Source organism: Cetorhinus maximus, chromosome 9, assembly GCF_964194155.1.
Source record: "Cetorhinus maximus chromosome 9, sCetMax3.hap1.1, whole genome shotgun sequence".
Classification (NCBI taxonomy): Eukaryota; Metazoa; Chordata; class Chondrichthyes; order Lamniformes; family Cetorhinidae; genus Cetorhinus; species Cetorhinus maximus.
In genome coordinates, this window is record NC_135887.1 from 48,601,592 (window position 1) to 48,618,578 (window position 16,987).

At 40.0% G+C, this 16,987-nt stretch overlaps 1 protein-coding gene across 3 annotated transcripts in view; it reads right to left on the reverse strand.

The window, feature by feature from the left end:
* Positions 1-16,987, reverse strand: part of ap2b1 (adaptor related protein complex 2 subunit beta 1) — a 273,294-nt gene that overhangs the window by 187,240 nt on the left and 69,067 nt on the right. For all 3 annotated transcript variants that reach the window (XM_078548661.1, XM_078548660.1, XM_078548662.1), the window contains exons 9-13: positions 13,293-13,388; positions 12,077-12,192; positions 10,336-10,501; positions 9,706-9,804; positions 5,053-5,312 (exon numbers count right to left, since the gene is read on the reverse strand). In XM_078548661.1, the coding sequence (XP_078404787.1) occupies positions 5,053-5,312; positions 9,706-9,804; positions 10,336-10,501; positions 12,077-12,192; positions 13,293-13,388 (737 nt within the window). The remainder of the gene's footprint in view (positions 1-5,052; positions 5,313-9,705; positions 9,805-10,335; positions 10,502-12,076; positions 12,193-13,292; positions 13,389-16,987) is intronic.

A 16,987-nucleotide genomic window follows, 5' to 3' on the forward strand; every position in this document is an offset into this window, starting at 1 on the left:
GATTAGTCCAAGATCTTCCTTCTCAATTTGGGCAAAATTTTGATCTACCTTGGACAATGTGCATGAGGTGTATTCAATGGGCCTTTCACTGCCATCAGGAAATGTGTGGGAGGTGACAGCTCTAACACCATATCCACATGCATCACAAGCCAGGCTGACAGGCAACTTTCCATTGAGATGAGCCAGGACTTTAGCAGAAATGAGCTCTAGAGTTCCTTGAAACTTTCCTGACAGGCTTATGACAAATCCCATTTTGCATTCTTCTTCAGATTATTCAGTGGTGCTGCCTTGGTAGCCAAACTGGAAATGAACTTGCTGTAGTAATTCACAAGTCCCAAAAATGAATGAAGCTCCTTAACATTTTTGGGCTGTGCTGCATTCACCACTGCCTCCACCTTTCCAGGAAAGGATTAATGGTGATTTTATAGTCACCACATATTCTGATAGACCCGTCATCCTTCACTACTGGGACTATTGGAGCTGCCCACTTTGCATAATCAACTTTCTCAATTATCTGAAAGTTTTCAAGTCATTCTAGTTCCTGCTCAATTTTCTGTCACATTGATTAGGGAACTGAACGTGGTTTGAAGAACCTTGGAGAAGCTTTGGCCTTCACAGCAAGTTTGCTTCAATGTCTTTATTAACTCCAAGACCTTCTTTGAAGATATCTGTATGCTTGTCTAACAAGGGCTGCAACATGGGGTTGCAATGCACCTTATTTATTTTGTTCCAGTCCAGCTAAATTTCTTTTAGCTAGTTGTTGTTCATAAGCGATGGACGATCCCCTTTCACAGAGATAAGAGGTAACCTTGCTATTTGATCTCCATATTTAGCTTGGATGGACATTTTTCCAAATATATTCACAGGCTCACCAGTGTAGGTGCTAAGCTGGAGGAGGATTTTCTCCAATGGGCATTTCTTGAAAATTTTTTCCCATGTCTTCTCTGAAGCAATAGAGATAGATGCTCCAGTGTCAACCTCCATTTCAACCATTTTACCATTTACAACAATGCCAACTTTAAGTCCTTCATCTAGTTTCGGATCAGACTGATTGCAATACAATTGCTCATCTGCATTGTTGCTGTTAGTTTCACTTTCTGTCTCATCTGGACTCACATTAGCACATCCTGTCAGGTTTTTTATCTGACACTTCTTTTTAACTGAAATGTCCTTTTACAAAAAAGCATAAACGTTAAATACAAACATCACAAGTTCTGATTCAAATATGGCAGAGACATGCAAGGTTTGGTGTCTGGAGGGCTCCATGGCAGGACATAATACTTTCTGGACTAGAAATAGATGTTACAATTGGGTCCTCATAATAAGCATCTCTTTCATTCCTGAATTTTACCTGAAGTTAAATACATCCTTTGGGATTACAACAGTAGCAATGTCATTTTTTTTTTGTTAATTCAGATTATCGTATTGCTCCAGAATATAAACTTGAAAACTTGCTGTGTCCTTTATTATAGTACAGAGGGACAAAAGGTATTAATTAAGGGACATGGGCAAAGAGATCCCAGTGGTGACTGTGGTCACTCCATTCCCTCAACACTATGGTGTCAACTTATTTTCTGGGAGTGGGGAGAGGACAGTGGTGAGTGCTCAACAAAAATCTAGGAAAACAGAAAAGTGATTGGAGAACAGAAGAGTGCTATAGAAGGTACACTAAGCTCCGTTCATAGAATTATACAGCACAGGCAGAGGTCATTTGGCTCATTTTGCCTTTGCCGGCAGTTTTCATCTGTAAGTGGTTGAAAGTGGCAATACAGACAAATTTTAATGATTATAAATTATGTCTATGATAGGGACAAAATGACCTCTAATGATCCTATGTTCTTTTGGTTTGGCTCAGGTGAGGCCAAAGTAGTGCTGGCTTACTTGGCTTCCATAAATTGTGAACATCAAACAATTCTAAACATTGTGGATTAAACACTTTGCCTACTTTCAAATAGGTCCTACTGTAAAAAATGCTACTACCCACACCTCAACACTCACTGTCACTTCATTTTTACTTAAATTGGGAAATCAAAAAGGAGAATCAATCCCCATAATGCAGAGATCAACAAGGCTGTAAAGAAACGAGACAAGGTAAATAGGAAAGTAGCAATCAAGTGACCAAGCTTATGTTTTAAAACATTTCAAGCAGAATGAAAAACTGAATGAGGCAAGCATTTTCACAAGATAGAGGCCCTGGGTGAGAATCAAACAGAACAGAATACTGTACAATGAGTCAACATTCAACACACTATAATGTCTACGAAGAAGGTGTAAAGAAAAATTGAAGCAGGTATTTAAAAAAATATCCATTATAAATGGAGCTGGGAGGATGGGGAGATACAGAATTAGTCATTTCTATGCAAGAACATTAGAAATTGTACACACTGAGGGTGGGTGACTTGAAAGAAATTGATGCGAAGAATCATCAACTAGACAACACTACGATTATGAGAAATAATGTTGCATGGTTTGAATTTTAAAACATGGAAGGATAAATCATCATTCAGTCCACTCCTTACAAAGACTAATTATAATTTCACTCTCATCTTTGGGGCAGGGAAAGCAGTGAATGCCTTGCAGAATGTTAACCCGGGAAACAAAATAGGTTCTGCTAAAGCCCATCATGGAGCAGATTGTACAGTGTGTCGGAGAAACACACTTTTATCAGTCAAAACCATATTTCTGAATTCCGTACTTTATATTTTAAGGCAGCGGCAGATCCAATTCCAAGCATCAAAAATCATTTGGCCCAGTCAACAAAAATGTGAACATAATCCTAGTGTTTAGACCGCTGAAAATCAGAGAAAACAATTATATTGGCCTATTTTTATAAAATCTTGCACCATGACTGAACGCCAAATCAGCACAGCAAATAGCTTGGCTGAGCAAAATTAGATGATTTTGTCCACTCAAAACAGATACCAGTCAAAAGCAGTTAATGCAGTTTTGACCAGCTCTCTTGAAACAGTGTGAAATGAATTTCTCATTACAAAATCGACCAAACATTGATGGTTAATTGTAAACAGAGACTTTTGGAAGAGTGTTCCCAACTTGGTTGCAAACCATGACTCAATAATATTGTAGACTGCGTGGTTCAGATAACACCCTAAAATGCTCATTTAACTGCATCTGAGCTCAGGCAGAACTTTCTCCTTGGAAGCTCCATTTGCAATTATTCACTTTTTGCCTCCCTCAAATTATTAAATGAATTAGACAGAACCCACAACCATGCAAACTGGTACTATCTACCATGAGAAAGAGACACAGTGGGCCAAATGATCTTCCATTGTTTTGTGCTTTACATCCCACATATATACAACTGCAGTTTTTGTGTACTGCTGCCCAAGCATTGTATCCTCTCAAATTAGGTTATTCACAAAAGTAAGTACATCTCAAGGATAGCACCATTATCTACTAACTCAGTGGCCTGCATGCAGAATGAGAAAAATGGCAAACAATTGCTTTAAATTAGTCTGCCAACACCACCAGACCAAGCTGTAGTTAGAACAACAATAAGCTACGGTACTCTTTCAGCACAGTAGCTTGCCAATTCTATCACACATCTTTGAGTCTGCAGCTCCTTCAGATTTGAAGAGGTAATCTGCACCTGTAAAATAGCAGTGCTTGCTGCTGGCCGGCTCATAATTAACTCAGTTTTCTGTGTGACTGAGTATAGGATAGCCAGTAACAGTTCTTTTTTTAACTGATCAGAGGAAAAGAATTCTAATAAGGCTGCCAATAAAAGAGACTTTTTGTTCTGAGGTTTGTAGTTTTTGATGAACTTTAGCCAAGAGTGCCAAGTGAGACGGGGCTAAGACCTCACACCCTGTATATTATTTATGGAATATATATAGATATCCTCATGGCTATTTCTAAAATTTTAAAAACTGGACAAGGATCTTTTAAAATGGCTGAATCTATGTCTGTCAGTGACCTTCAGGCAAAAGTAGCTACCTGGCAGTACTGAAGAAACTTGCACCTCATTATCCCTGAAGAGATACTAATGACCCCATCTTGGGCTGCACAGACCAAATTCAAAGAGAGCTATACAAAGCCCATTTGCATTTCATAACCTATGTTGGTCAGCTAGGACAGCGGGCCCCACAACTTTCCTTTCAAATCTTAACGATTGAGACATTTAACCATCACAGAGACCCAGACGACGGATACCTATTCCCTTGTCAAATGCAATGTAGAGAGGTGGGAGTCATGTGACATGGATCTCTAGCTGGTGGAGCCAGTTATATTGCCTTGATGTACTGCAAACTCAGTCTGTCGTCTTAGCATCTAACTAGCAGCACCACAGAACAGGAGCTCTGCCCAGATTGAATACCTGGCCTGATGCACACTGTTTCTTCTGGAACTTCTGTACCATCGCCTACACAACTGATAGGCATCTTTGCATGCCTATTGCAACATGTGAAGTCAACTCCAATGGAAAAGTGAATTATACTGATTTTCAGCCCATTGACCTCTGTAAAGGAACACCGTATTGGACTTTGATTCTGGGCTCACGTGAACACTATTTCTTTTCCCTGTGGTCTCTGCACTATAATATCTATTTTCTCCATCCCTCTTTTACTGCATGAATGCTTACCCTCCTCCCATGGTTTGAGTGTGTGCAAATAAACTAACCCTTTGAGTTCACCTTATCTCGAGTTTGCTGAGGGGTTATTAATAGATAATTGGATCACACAAAAACTGAGGGGGTTAGGGAATATGCCACCGTTTATAAAGGGGAAAGCAAATCAAAAAAATCTTTGTTTATGGACTGGTGGAGAGAGGAGAAATTAATGTTGTTTACATTAACCCCCCTCTTGTCCGTAACACAAGCAATGCAACATCGTGCAACAAAAGACTAGTGTGCACTAAGGGAAAAATGTTGCTACCTAGTATGAAATCACATCCGTCTTGCCTAGATGAAGCAAATCGGCAGGCGCCAGGTATCACAGGGCCCTGTATTTTAAGATAACAAGTGTGCACTTTTACACTGAACAGAAAATGTCTGACCAAGTCTATCTACTTTATAGCCTGGTTCTCATTGGTACTAACCCTCCAAGTTGCATTGGCAGGTGCTTGCGATGGATCCCGTGGCTCCCCTCCACAAATGCATTTGGAGGTTTGTGGTAAACAGATGCCAACGACCCGATGTGACAGATGAGCTCATCCAGCAGGGTTGGTTCAATCAAATCAGTCTCCTCAGAAATCAGCGGCTTTTCAGACAGTACCACCTCTTTTGCAGCCACAGGGTCTGTGGACAGCAAGCGCCAATAAATATAGCCACGGTCACGGAGATCAGGGTTATCAGAATCCTACAAACAGAAAACTGAATATTAGCAAATCTACTATCTTTGCCACATTACTCCTTATTCAATGTTTGGTACTTGTCAGTAAATAAGTCATTACAAGTCTTTTCAGCACATCGAAATACTGACTGTAAACATCAAGATAAATCTGTACGTCATAGAACACTCTCTCCCACTGGATACACTTTTAAAAGATTTGGTACATCACCTTCTGAAACTATATAATTCAGACTCTCAAGCTGAGGACTCCTGGTGCTCTATGGTAAGGTACCAAGCACATTGGAACATCTTCACATAAATTCTTTACACTTCAAGCATATGTCAGATTACACAATGAGCAGTATATGCAATATCTACAACTAGCATATTCGCAGTGTAGGACCACAGAATAACCCGCGCTGTGCAAGTTAAATGAACAAGAAACGGTTTGCTGACTACACAGATACCTCAACCTCACAGAAGTGGCGGGGTGAAATGTTGTTTAATAAAAGCACAATACTGCAGAAATCAAAAATAAAAACAGAAAGTGCTGGAAAAGCTAAGCATGTCTGGCATCATCTGTGGAGAGAGAAACAGTTAACGTTTCAAGTCCAATATGACTCTTCTTTGGAACTGGAGAGAGGTAAGAATGTGATGAGTTTTATGCTGCTGAAAGGGGGGAGGGGGAGGTAGAACAGAAGGGAAGGTCTGGGATAGGATAGAACGGGGGAAGAATTGTTTGTGCATGTTTTATGTAGAATTTTGAAAAGAAAACAGAAAAGCAAGAAATCTGGTATTAAGCAACAGGCAGGAAGTGGCAGTAAGTTCAGACATTTGTTGAACAGCTAGACATGGTAAAAGTTCAAAGTTATTGAGTAAACTGCAGTGAATTGAATAAATCATTGATAAGAAACAGGAAAGATCAGAGGTAAAAGGGATATAAATTCACAACTTCACTCCTTATACCCACAGTAACTGAGAAAACAAATCTCATACATGTTCACTATTGTATTTGTAATAAGATCTTACTCCCCTAAACATAATTCCAATAAACTCCAGAAAACGTGGTGAATGCACAAAATGTCAAAGTCTGAAAGAGAAACATCAACATTCCAGGTATCAACTGAATGTTAACTTTCCATGTAGTTCCAGCACTTTTATGCTTGTTTCTCAGTATTTTGTTTTCTTTTCACCTCCAATAAAATCCAATACTACTGTCAACACCAGCTCCATAACATGTCTGTAAACAAGGCACTTGGTAACATATCACACACTAAATGCTTTCCTTTTAAAAGCTCCACAGGCCCATGAATTCCATGCATTTATTTATTCAATTCAGCATGTACCAGATCAAAATCACACAAAGGGAAAAGTGAAGAGACAGCTAACAGGCACAGACAGAATTGGACTGGTTAATCTACTGTTACCCATTTTGCATTCTCTAAGCATGAGCGTTCCCCATCACCTTTGCTTTAACAGCATGAAATCAATGCACAACTTTCCTTTCATAAAAATATGTTCAGCACTTACTTGTCCATCATGAAGGTTATGTTGTATAAATTATTTTAGGATGCTTCACTCAACTCAGCTCAAAACATCCATTTCATTTAATTCTACCAAAAGGGAACTAATATATTATAGATCCATTCTAAATTCATTCAGCTCAATTCATTTCAATTGCAAGATCTAAGTAAAAGGCTAAAGGCCATATTACATGAAACCACCGAGGCTGAAGAGCATGAAAAGTGATAAATCTAGTAGTTTTTGGGCGATGCCAAGAAAGGGCTTTAAGAGCCTGTGCTTTGCATGTAGAATGGAAGATCAGGGGTTAAGGAGTAGAATGTTTAGCATTACAGGAGTCACCAACATAAGCAGGGCACAAGGGTGTAATGCTACTGCTCCTAGGATTTCAGTGTTTCTGCCTTGATAATAGCGTTCGGACATGAAATGGTGTGTAATACTCAATTTCCCACAATTCTGAAACTATTGGTTAACCTGCATCATTTCCAATATTTTGCCATTTTATTACAGTTTATTAACAATCAATTCAATTTCATGCATTTCAAAGATTTTCTTCTGTATCAGCAAGGTTCAATTCATTCCAAAACTAATTTATTTCACAAGGCCCTTCATACTCGATAACAAGAGTTTTAATTTTTCTCTTCCTGAAGTGTAGGCAGGGGCTTTTGCCAGCACAAGATTCAGCAGCTGAGCATCTCACTCAAATGGGTTTAACAACAAGCCTATACAAATCATCAACTTATTCTGCCATGAACAGCATTACAGCCCAATCCTGCCTCATCCAACATTCACATAGGTACCACAAAGAGTAGAAACCAGAGCCATTCCACAAATGTCTGCCCACGCTTTCCCAGGTGCACTGAGGCAAATTGTAACCCTTCCAATGTTCCTGGTTGTAATACACTAATAAGTCACAGAGAAAGGACTTGAATTAAGGGCCCTCCCTTGTTCACATTCCTTACCACAGCGCTATGTAGTGGGAGTGTGGGCTTTTAAAAAATATTTTGGGAAATATTGTGGTATTCTGTAAAGAAGGGCACGTGTGCATGAGTGAGAGAGTGTGTGTGAGTGAGAGTGTGTGAGAGTGGGATTTAATTAAGCTGGGCAAGAGGTTGACAGGAGTCAAGCTGTTTGGATGTTTGGAAATATGAAATAGTTAAATATGTTAAGTTTGAGGTACAAGTAAATAGATTAGATCTAACATTTGCATTTTTAGATAAGTTGGGAGGTTGTTGAATTTCAAAGGAGAATCAGAGGTATCAAGGAAAATGTTTGCATCATGCAGGAGCCCATAGGTAAATAGTATTGGAGATATTATATTTTTATTGGTCCAATCTTATTTCTACTGGTATTTCTTTTCACAAAAATGGTATTTAGATCTGCAGTAAGTCACCTGAGTGGTAACTTATTTGACATGCTCCAGATTCAGCGTGATGCATTACTTTGCAAAATCCAGTGAGTATCAATACCTAGAAATTAGGCAGGAGTTGTAGAGTACCCTGGTCAGACTGTGCCAGGAACAACTCATACAATAATGACAACTGCAATACAAGTGTACTACCTGGCTACAAGGCAGTGTCAGGAGAATTATGAAAAATCACTTGATAAACTACAATCTCTCAGCCTTAAGCGGTATCTCAGAGGGAACCTTTACAAAAGAACATAAATACTAAACAGAATAGAGAACATATTTTAATCAAACCATACTTCTCAATATGTCAGGGCAATAAGACAAGAGGGTACAGGTTCTCACAGGCAGAATGTGAGACGTCAGGAAAAATTTATTTTACAAAAGCTCAAATAGGTTGCTAAACACAGTGGTTGACGCCAGAATACTAAACTCATTTAAGGAGCAGTGAGTGGGACACTGAACTGTAGACAGTATGGCTGGTATTTTGTTAAAATCTGGTCAAACTGTGTCTGCCTCTTGATAAATTGTCTTGGTCACATTCATAAGTGGTCCGAATATCTTGATGCCCAAGAATGCGCCCAAATAGCCCAATATCCAATTATGCAATAGAATAACCCATGGATCTAAAAGTAAATCTTCATTATCTGAACTGTTTTGATATGATCTCACATCCAATTCTCCAATTCTTCAGTAGGGAGACTGAGGAACACCAATGAGACAAAGTTCTAACAGCAACAAGTAAAGTCGAGTAACAGTAAAAGCAAATCATATTTCCTTCACTCAATCTCACTTCTCTCCTCACAAAATAACAAAAGCATGCACCCTGTCTTTTTCAAAAACTGACAGAAAGAAGGGTATTGCCAAAAACAAGTCTAATTCCAAAAATTAACTAGCTGTATCTTAGCACCCAGCTTTAGGATCCAGACCTGTACTTTACAACTTCATGTTTAAAATCTGCCCCAGTGTCTCTTTTTACCCTATCTTCTCTGAGCAAACATAGGAAATGAAAGGGTGGGGCTTCCAATTCCTTCCCCATTCAGGAATTTGCCAGCAGCCCTGTCAACCAAGCTCTCTCTTTTCTCAAGGTTATATTCTCTGCAGACTCCTGGGAAACATCCCTACCTCAGTAAGTGCTTTAGATATTCCCAGTACACTTATCTAAAACACTCTAATTCAGATTCTTCAACTGACTCCTAAATCTTCATTGCCCAGCTTTGCTGTTCTGTGAATTTAATCCTTGAAAGGCAGATTTAACTTAACAGTAGCATTAACAACATAAATTGCACAGTCCTCCCATGATAATTTTCAGTATTTTGAATGTGATGAGATCAAATGGGCAAAGAATTCCTACAATCCTCCCCCCGCCCACCCCAGTGAGGGAGTTTAAAATCTGGCAGCATCCAGCAAAATCTCCTGAGTGCAATCGTCTTTTCAGTACAAACTCCGATATTCCCTCAGCAACGTCCAAGCACTGCACTGCTTTCTTACCTGCGTTGCCAGACTGAGGACCTGCTGGACCAGCTCCTGAGTATCTGTCGGCTTCTTTAAAAACAATTTCACAATTGCCGTAAGCAGGGTCAGCTGCACCTGTCAGAAAGATCACAGAAATTATTCATCCCAACCTCCACAGAGGAGTGGCAAAATCAGTCAGGTTACATCTTTGCTTGATAGCTATGTGGGCTGATGCATGGAAACTATTCCAGTGTTTTACAAAGGCCCAGGAATTCCTCAGCCTTTACCAAGTTACCTCTCTTCAACTGTGAAACTTTACATTATACAAACTTGTTATTTACTTATGATTTAAATAGCTCCCTATCTCCATTATCAAATCTTTAAGGTTAATAAATTCATTTAACATAAAATTTAGCCCATTTTGTTTTGATCCATCGTCAGGTTTCTCCATGCCATCTCTCCTTCCATTTCCCTCCACCCCCTGCTCCCCTGGCTAAGGCAGGAGCAGGTGACCCTAACTCGGAGGTGCAAATTTAAGAGCATGCGGTCACCCATTTTCCTTCCCTTGAGCTCCCCTTTCTTCAGTGATTCTCAAATTAGGAATGAATCAAGAGGTGGATAATTCTCATTCACTACTCAGCCATTAAGCGACTCCAGCGGTCTCACCTGGGTACTCTCATCATGGAAACCATCCAGGAAACTTTCTAGCAGTTCATCAGCATTATCAATTCTCTCTGCGTATTCACCCACAATCCAGATCATGGCTGCCCGTGCATCTGGCTCATCAAGTGAATCTAAGTTCTCACACAAGGTTGCAATGATGCTCTCATATCTGGCAAATCAAAGTCACATGATTATTACATCAATTTTTTCCCCCAACTTTAAACCAAATTATCGGTGCTTTCAATTAAGAGTCTTTGTTTTGCATTTAACACTATGTTGCCATACTTTCCTAGTCTCTTTTTGACACAGGAAGGTCCTTTTTATTTGGAAGATATGTGTAAATGCTTAGCAGAATTTTATTCTCCTGTACCTTCCTGTCCACTATCTACAAGTCACAAGTCAGGAGTGTGATGGAATACTTGCCACTTGCCTGGATGAGTGCAGCTCCAGCAACACTCAAGAAGCTCAACACCATCCAGGACAAAGCAGCCTACTTGATTGGCACCCCGTCCACAAACATTCACTCCCTCTGCCACTGACGCACAGTGGCAGCAGCGTATGCCATCTACAAGATGCACTGCAGCAACACACCAAGGCTTCTTCGTCAGCATCTTCCAAACCTGCGACCTCCATCACCTAAAGGGACAAGGCCAGCAGATGCATGGGAACACCACCACCTGCAAGTTCCCCTTCAAGCCACATACTATCCTAACTTGGAACTATATCACTGTTCCTTCACTGTCACTGGGTCAAAATCCTGGAACTCCTTTCCTAACAGCACTGTGGGTGTACCTGCAGTACATGGTCTGCAGCAGTTCACCACCACCTTCTCAAGGGCAATAAGGGATGGGCAATAAATGCTGGCCTAGCCAGCGAAGCCCACAACCCATGAACAAATACATTTAAAATAAATCAGTTTCCAGCAAGGGCTGAATTTTCATTTATTGCAGATATTCTAAATCTCTGTAGGACTACTCACTATTCCGTTTTTAGCTTACGATTAATTCCATACTGATTATTTTTGATAGCATATATGTAGCAATTTTGTTCTTCAAATTTGTCACAGTAACTTCCAAGAAAACATACTTGATTATTTCAAATAAATTAGAATTGCACCAAGGAGCATTGATGGCGAACTTGATTAAAATAAGGTGCACTGTAAGGAATATTGATAGTGAATTTAATTAAAATAAGGTAGCTCATAAAATAAATGAAGTGAAATTCCCTCTGCCCTGCTCCCAAAAAGTACCATTAAAATATATGCAACTCTGAGGAAAGATGATGTTAAACTTTATCCCCATTATTCTCCTGACCAACACTTTCCTGCTGGCCACACTGACTTTGGCCCACGAGTGCACAGAAATATAAAGTATATATATGATTTCAAAAGGAGTTTGGTTGAGCACTTGGGGGAAATAAACTTGATCTGCGGGGATGGACCAGGGGAGTAGGACTGACTGCATTCATCTACAAAGAGCCGGCATGGACTCGGTGGGCCGAACGACCTCCTTCCATGCCAGGATGACTCTATGACTGTATGAGAGGAAGAAACTACCATAAGCTTCTTTACACAACTAAGAATCAGGCCTGATAGGAACATTGGACACTGAGGTTGTAGTCACAGCATACAGCACCGCCAGTAAGCAGCCATCAAATTCTTTTGGACAGCACCAAGAGAAGAATATTCACCCTGTATTCTATAATTCATTCCCGAGTTCCCCCCAAAATCCATTGCCCCACTTACTTGTTGGGATACTTGCGGAAGATATCCCTTATGACCACAATAGCCTCCTGGACGACATAATTCACCTTGGTCTGGATGAGGTCAAGCAGTGTGCTGACACAACGTTCGGCAGATTGCTGGGATAGAGCAGATCGCGTATCAGAACTGATTTTCCAAACAATGAATCCAAACAACTCCATTAGTCAGGATGGCCCTTAGCATTTAGTGGGAAGCCAAACAAATAAAATTTAAGAAGTGCAGGTTTAGAAAGCGGTAAGGAAAACAGTTTTAATATAAATTAGCTTTCCCCTTCATTATCCTCCAATAGATCTGCAAGTACGATCAAATTTTCAGTGACACAATGCAAGAGGGTAACAGGCGAGATCAGGGTAGGGGCTGGCTGTGATGCCCTCCTAACACAGAAGAATGGCAGCTTGGGTGAGGCTGTGAAGACCCATTCGCACCTGCATTCCAGCATCAGTTGGCATCTCCAGAAAAGAGCAAGGAACATAGGAATTTTGCAGAAGCCAAAATAATCATCCTTCAATTGTGCCAATCAGCTCCCAAACCACTAGTCAGCATCTGTGATTCAAAGTCATGGTGTGGAGTCATAGCTCCTTAGTTTAATGGGTGTTTTCTCTTCAGGCCATTCAACACTGGAAAATTAATTTGCATCATATTGCTTCATGCAGATTTATAAAATCATGTTTCAGCAATGAAATATTGCCATTAGCACTCAACGTTTAAATATTCTTTGCATTTTTATAAAACAAAGTGAAATGCTAAATTTGAGATATCCACACAGCATTCAGCCTCACTAAAAGTGACCAATCACTCGTCAGCCAATTACTCATCAGCAAGAACTTCACAGATGGTCCACCTTTCCTTTGATAATTTACAAGTTGTATAGTTTAAGGTTAAAAAAGCAAGTCCATTTGCACAATGGATAAAAGTTCTGATTATTCACCATCAAAACATCAGGAGTCTAATGCTAGGCAGTGCTGGCAACACAACCAAGTCCTGCAATTTACATAAATTTTATCTCACCCCCTCTTCCAATCCTTGGGATTCACAGAGAAAATTTAAACACATCTCAACACATCTAAAGATCCCTACCTCATTAGCGGATTTAAAAACTTGCCCAGGTTGACAGACTTATGAGCTGATCAAAGTTTGGCAACACTGCAATAATGCTGTTCTTCAGCAAAAGTAGAATTTTTGAAACCATTGTACTTACCTCAACTTTGATGGCACAGCGGCCAATGGCACGGACTGCTTTCCGCACAAAGTCAACATCAACCTCTGTGGCATACTCCTTTAGCTCTGCCAGAACCTAACGAAAACAAGGATCTTTCTTAAATTGGGCAGCTTAAACAGTATCCATCATTTTTCAACTGAAACTGCAGCCAAACATAACACTTGATTTTTCTCTCTCCACAGACTGTGCCGAAACTAATAATGACTTCCAGAGCACTTAATTCTCTTTCCCATAAAGCAGCAAACTTGCAGCTAATAATGGCCCAAATTGTGCAGCCGTAATGACGGGGAAGCTGTCAGCGTGCGTTTTCATTACAACTGCGGAACTGATAACAACTTCTGCACATGTGCAGTTAAACACAGAAATCCAGAACTTGCCGTGATTCCCCATACCTCCACAGGGTGCACAGTTGAAGTCCTCACAGATGGGAATCTTTAGAAATCAGGATTTCAACTTTTTACACTATTGTCTCACTGTAAAAATCCTTGAAAAGTTATGTCTTGTTGAATGAGGTATAACTAGGTTGTAATAGCATACTAAATAATTATTACTGAACAACCTCTCTGGTCCTGAAAAACTAATTTTGCCATTGATAACAATTTCAGATTTTAAAAATAATTAAAAAAAAATATTTATAATACTTTAGCTTCTACCCTAACCCCATGTGGATGCCCCAATTTTTGTTTCTTCTTTGTAAAATAATTAAAACAGTGCTTTTTACTTCCTGGTTTGCTGTCTGAGAGAGTTCTTCATTGTGATTAGCTGCTTAAACTGTCGATGACATCACTACTGCTGAAAACCAGAGAGCCCCTACAGCTGACGCCGGAATTCAAGTAATGTTGGGAGTTCACTAGATCTTTGTGGCCAGTTTTCTTCTAGGTTGGCAGCAAGCACTGTCACTTCACCACTGATCATAAAATCCGGGCATTATTACCTTTCAGGGATCTCTGCTGCAATCTTGATTTAGGCCACTGCTAAGTTTTGGTATAACTTGTATCGCTTTACATTCATTAATAATCTGATGCAGCTATACACACAATAGCCCAAAAATGTCATTTATTACTTTCACATTTCTATTCAAAGCTCTTCAGTTTTTGAAGGCAAAATGGAAAAAGTTCCAATCTTCCTTGCTAATCTGTGCACTGGGCCATGTTTGTGGGTCAACAAGATAATAAACTAGCCCTCCCCTATCAATTATCACTCAATCACAACTAGTTTCTCAGCTCTCAGTTTACAATTAACTTTTGAGTTAATTCTATATAAATTGGGGCAAGGGCAAACAAATGTGGGTAGCTCCAATTGAAAGAACAGGTGCGATCATCTGATCAGCTCTTGTGCTATAATTTCCTGGGCAGTAAGAACACATCAGAGGCACTCCTACAATATGGTAACAGCATTACCAGAGGTACCAAAACCCACAATGGAGCGTAATTTCAATCCTGAAAATGAACAACTTTGCATTTGTATAGGAACTTGCACATCCTCTGGATTTTATAAAGCATTTTACGGCTAGTTAATTCCTTTTGAACTGCAGTCACAGTTCTTATACAGATGAAAGTGGCAACCAATTTGCATACAAAGTTCCTTAGATGGCAATGAGATAATGGTCAAATAATGTATTTAAATGTTCGCTAAGGGAAGAGCCAAGGTAACAGGAGAACTCTCTGATCGTCTTTGAATGATGTCATGGGATAATTTATGCCCACCTTAACAATTTAGCATATCATCTGATAATGCAAAGCTCCCTCATTATATACGGATGTATCATTCTAGATTATGTTCTGAAGTCCCTAGAGTGGGGCTTTTGACTCAATGACAGGAGTGTCATCACTAAGCCAAAGTGAAGGCATGCTCATCAGCACTTCTAAGGAAAAATTGACCACAGTGTAAACATGGAAACGTCTGAATAATATGAATAGGTCACATTACACACTGGATTCAAAGGAGTCTAATGTGACTTCTAAACACAAAAACACTTATCAAAATGACAACATCTTTATTGCCTTTAATATAATAAAACTAGTTTCCTTCACTTCCACTGGCCTTAATAAAAACACAAAAACCCCATCATGTGTACATCAGAGACAATACTGAGATCAGTGGTGAGCTGAATTCTGAAGGGTCTGACTGTGTTTACATTGGCATTAGACAAAATGATACTGGATTTAAAGGTCTTTTGCAACAACCGACATTACACTCCAAATTACAGTCAGCTCAAGGCACTTTTGGGGCCATGAGCCATTTATCTGCTTGAAAAGAACTCACACTACATTTAAACACTCAGCTTTAGGCCTTTTACTATGTGAGACAAATTACATTACTTAACTTTGAAATCATTTTTTAATTCTCAGGATGGTGGAAGAATGGTGCTCAGCTAGAAAATGAGCAGTACTCTTCTGCTTCTTTGCTGGGATTTTGCCAGTCCCCAGTAATCATATTAGGCCCATTAGAGGAGCCAATAGAAACAAGGCTTGAAATTGCGAAAGCTCCATTAGCCATTTTCGGAACCCATGGAAAATTGAGCCTTGGACTCCATGGAAGGGTTAAATGTGCACCAGAGATAACGCTTGCCTGCCGTCAAACACACACTTATTATAATACTCAGGGTAGATCCAGTGCACTCTTGCACTAGTCGCTGATTTTACCGTGCAACCTGTGAGGAAACTCTTATTGATTCAGTGAGGGAGGTCTCCCTACACCCCCAGAAAAGGTAAAATTCTCTTCATGTATCAGCATATGGCAGCATAAACATGCTTAAAGAATAGACATTGAGGACAAAGGCCATGAATGTTAAGAAGAGTGTAACTATGACTCACTGAATTTTTGAGAAGGGTAAAGGTCAGTGATATGTTATTTTGGGCAGTCCCAGACTGAATGTTAAAGATATTCTGTGCTAAGATTATGTGATTCTATTTCAGTCCCATCATATTAAACCATAACAGCTATTAACTTGTTTCTACAATATGCACCTTGAACACTAAAGAACAAATCTGTATTAATGTTGCATATTTCAAATCCCCAATGTCCCAAAGCACTTCACAACCAATGAATTACTTTTGAAATACAAACACTGGTGATGTCAGCAAACACAACCAATTTACATACAGCAAGGTTCCACAAACATCAATTGAGATAACTGACCAGTTAAACTTTGTTGGTAAAAACAAAAAACTACTGCAGATGCTGGAAATCCAAAACAAAAACAGAAAAGATGTGTTTGGTGCATTCCATAGGGATCGTTCCCTCCGGGACACCCTGGTCCACTCCTCCATCACCCCCTACTCCTCAACCTCCACCTATGGCACCTCCCCATGCCCACGCAGAAGATGCAACACCTACCCCTTCACTTCCTCGCTCCTCACCGTCCAAGAGCCCAAACACTCCTTTTAAGTGAAGCAGCATTTCACTTGCATTTCCCCTAACTTAGTCTACTGCATTCGTTGCTCCCAATGCGGCCTCCTCTACATTGGAGAGACCAAACGCAAACTGGGCGACCGCTTTGCAGAACACCTGCAGTCTGTCCGCAAGAAAGACCCAAATCTCCCTGTCGCTTGCCATTTTAACACTCCACCCTGCTCTCTTGCCCACATGTCTGTCCTTGGCTTGCTGCATTGTTCCAGTGAAGCCCAACGCAAACTGGAGGAACAGCACCTCATCTTCCCACTAGGCACTTT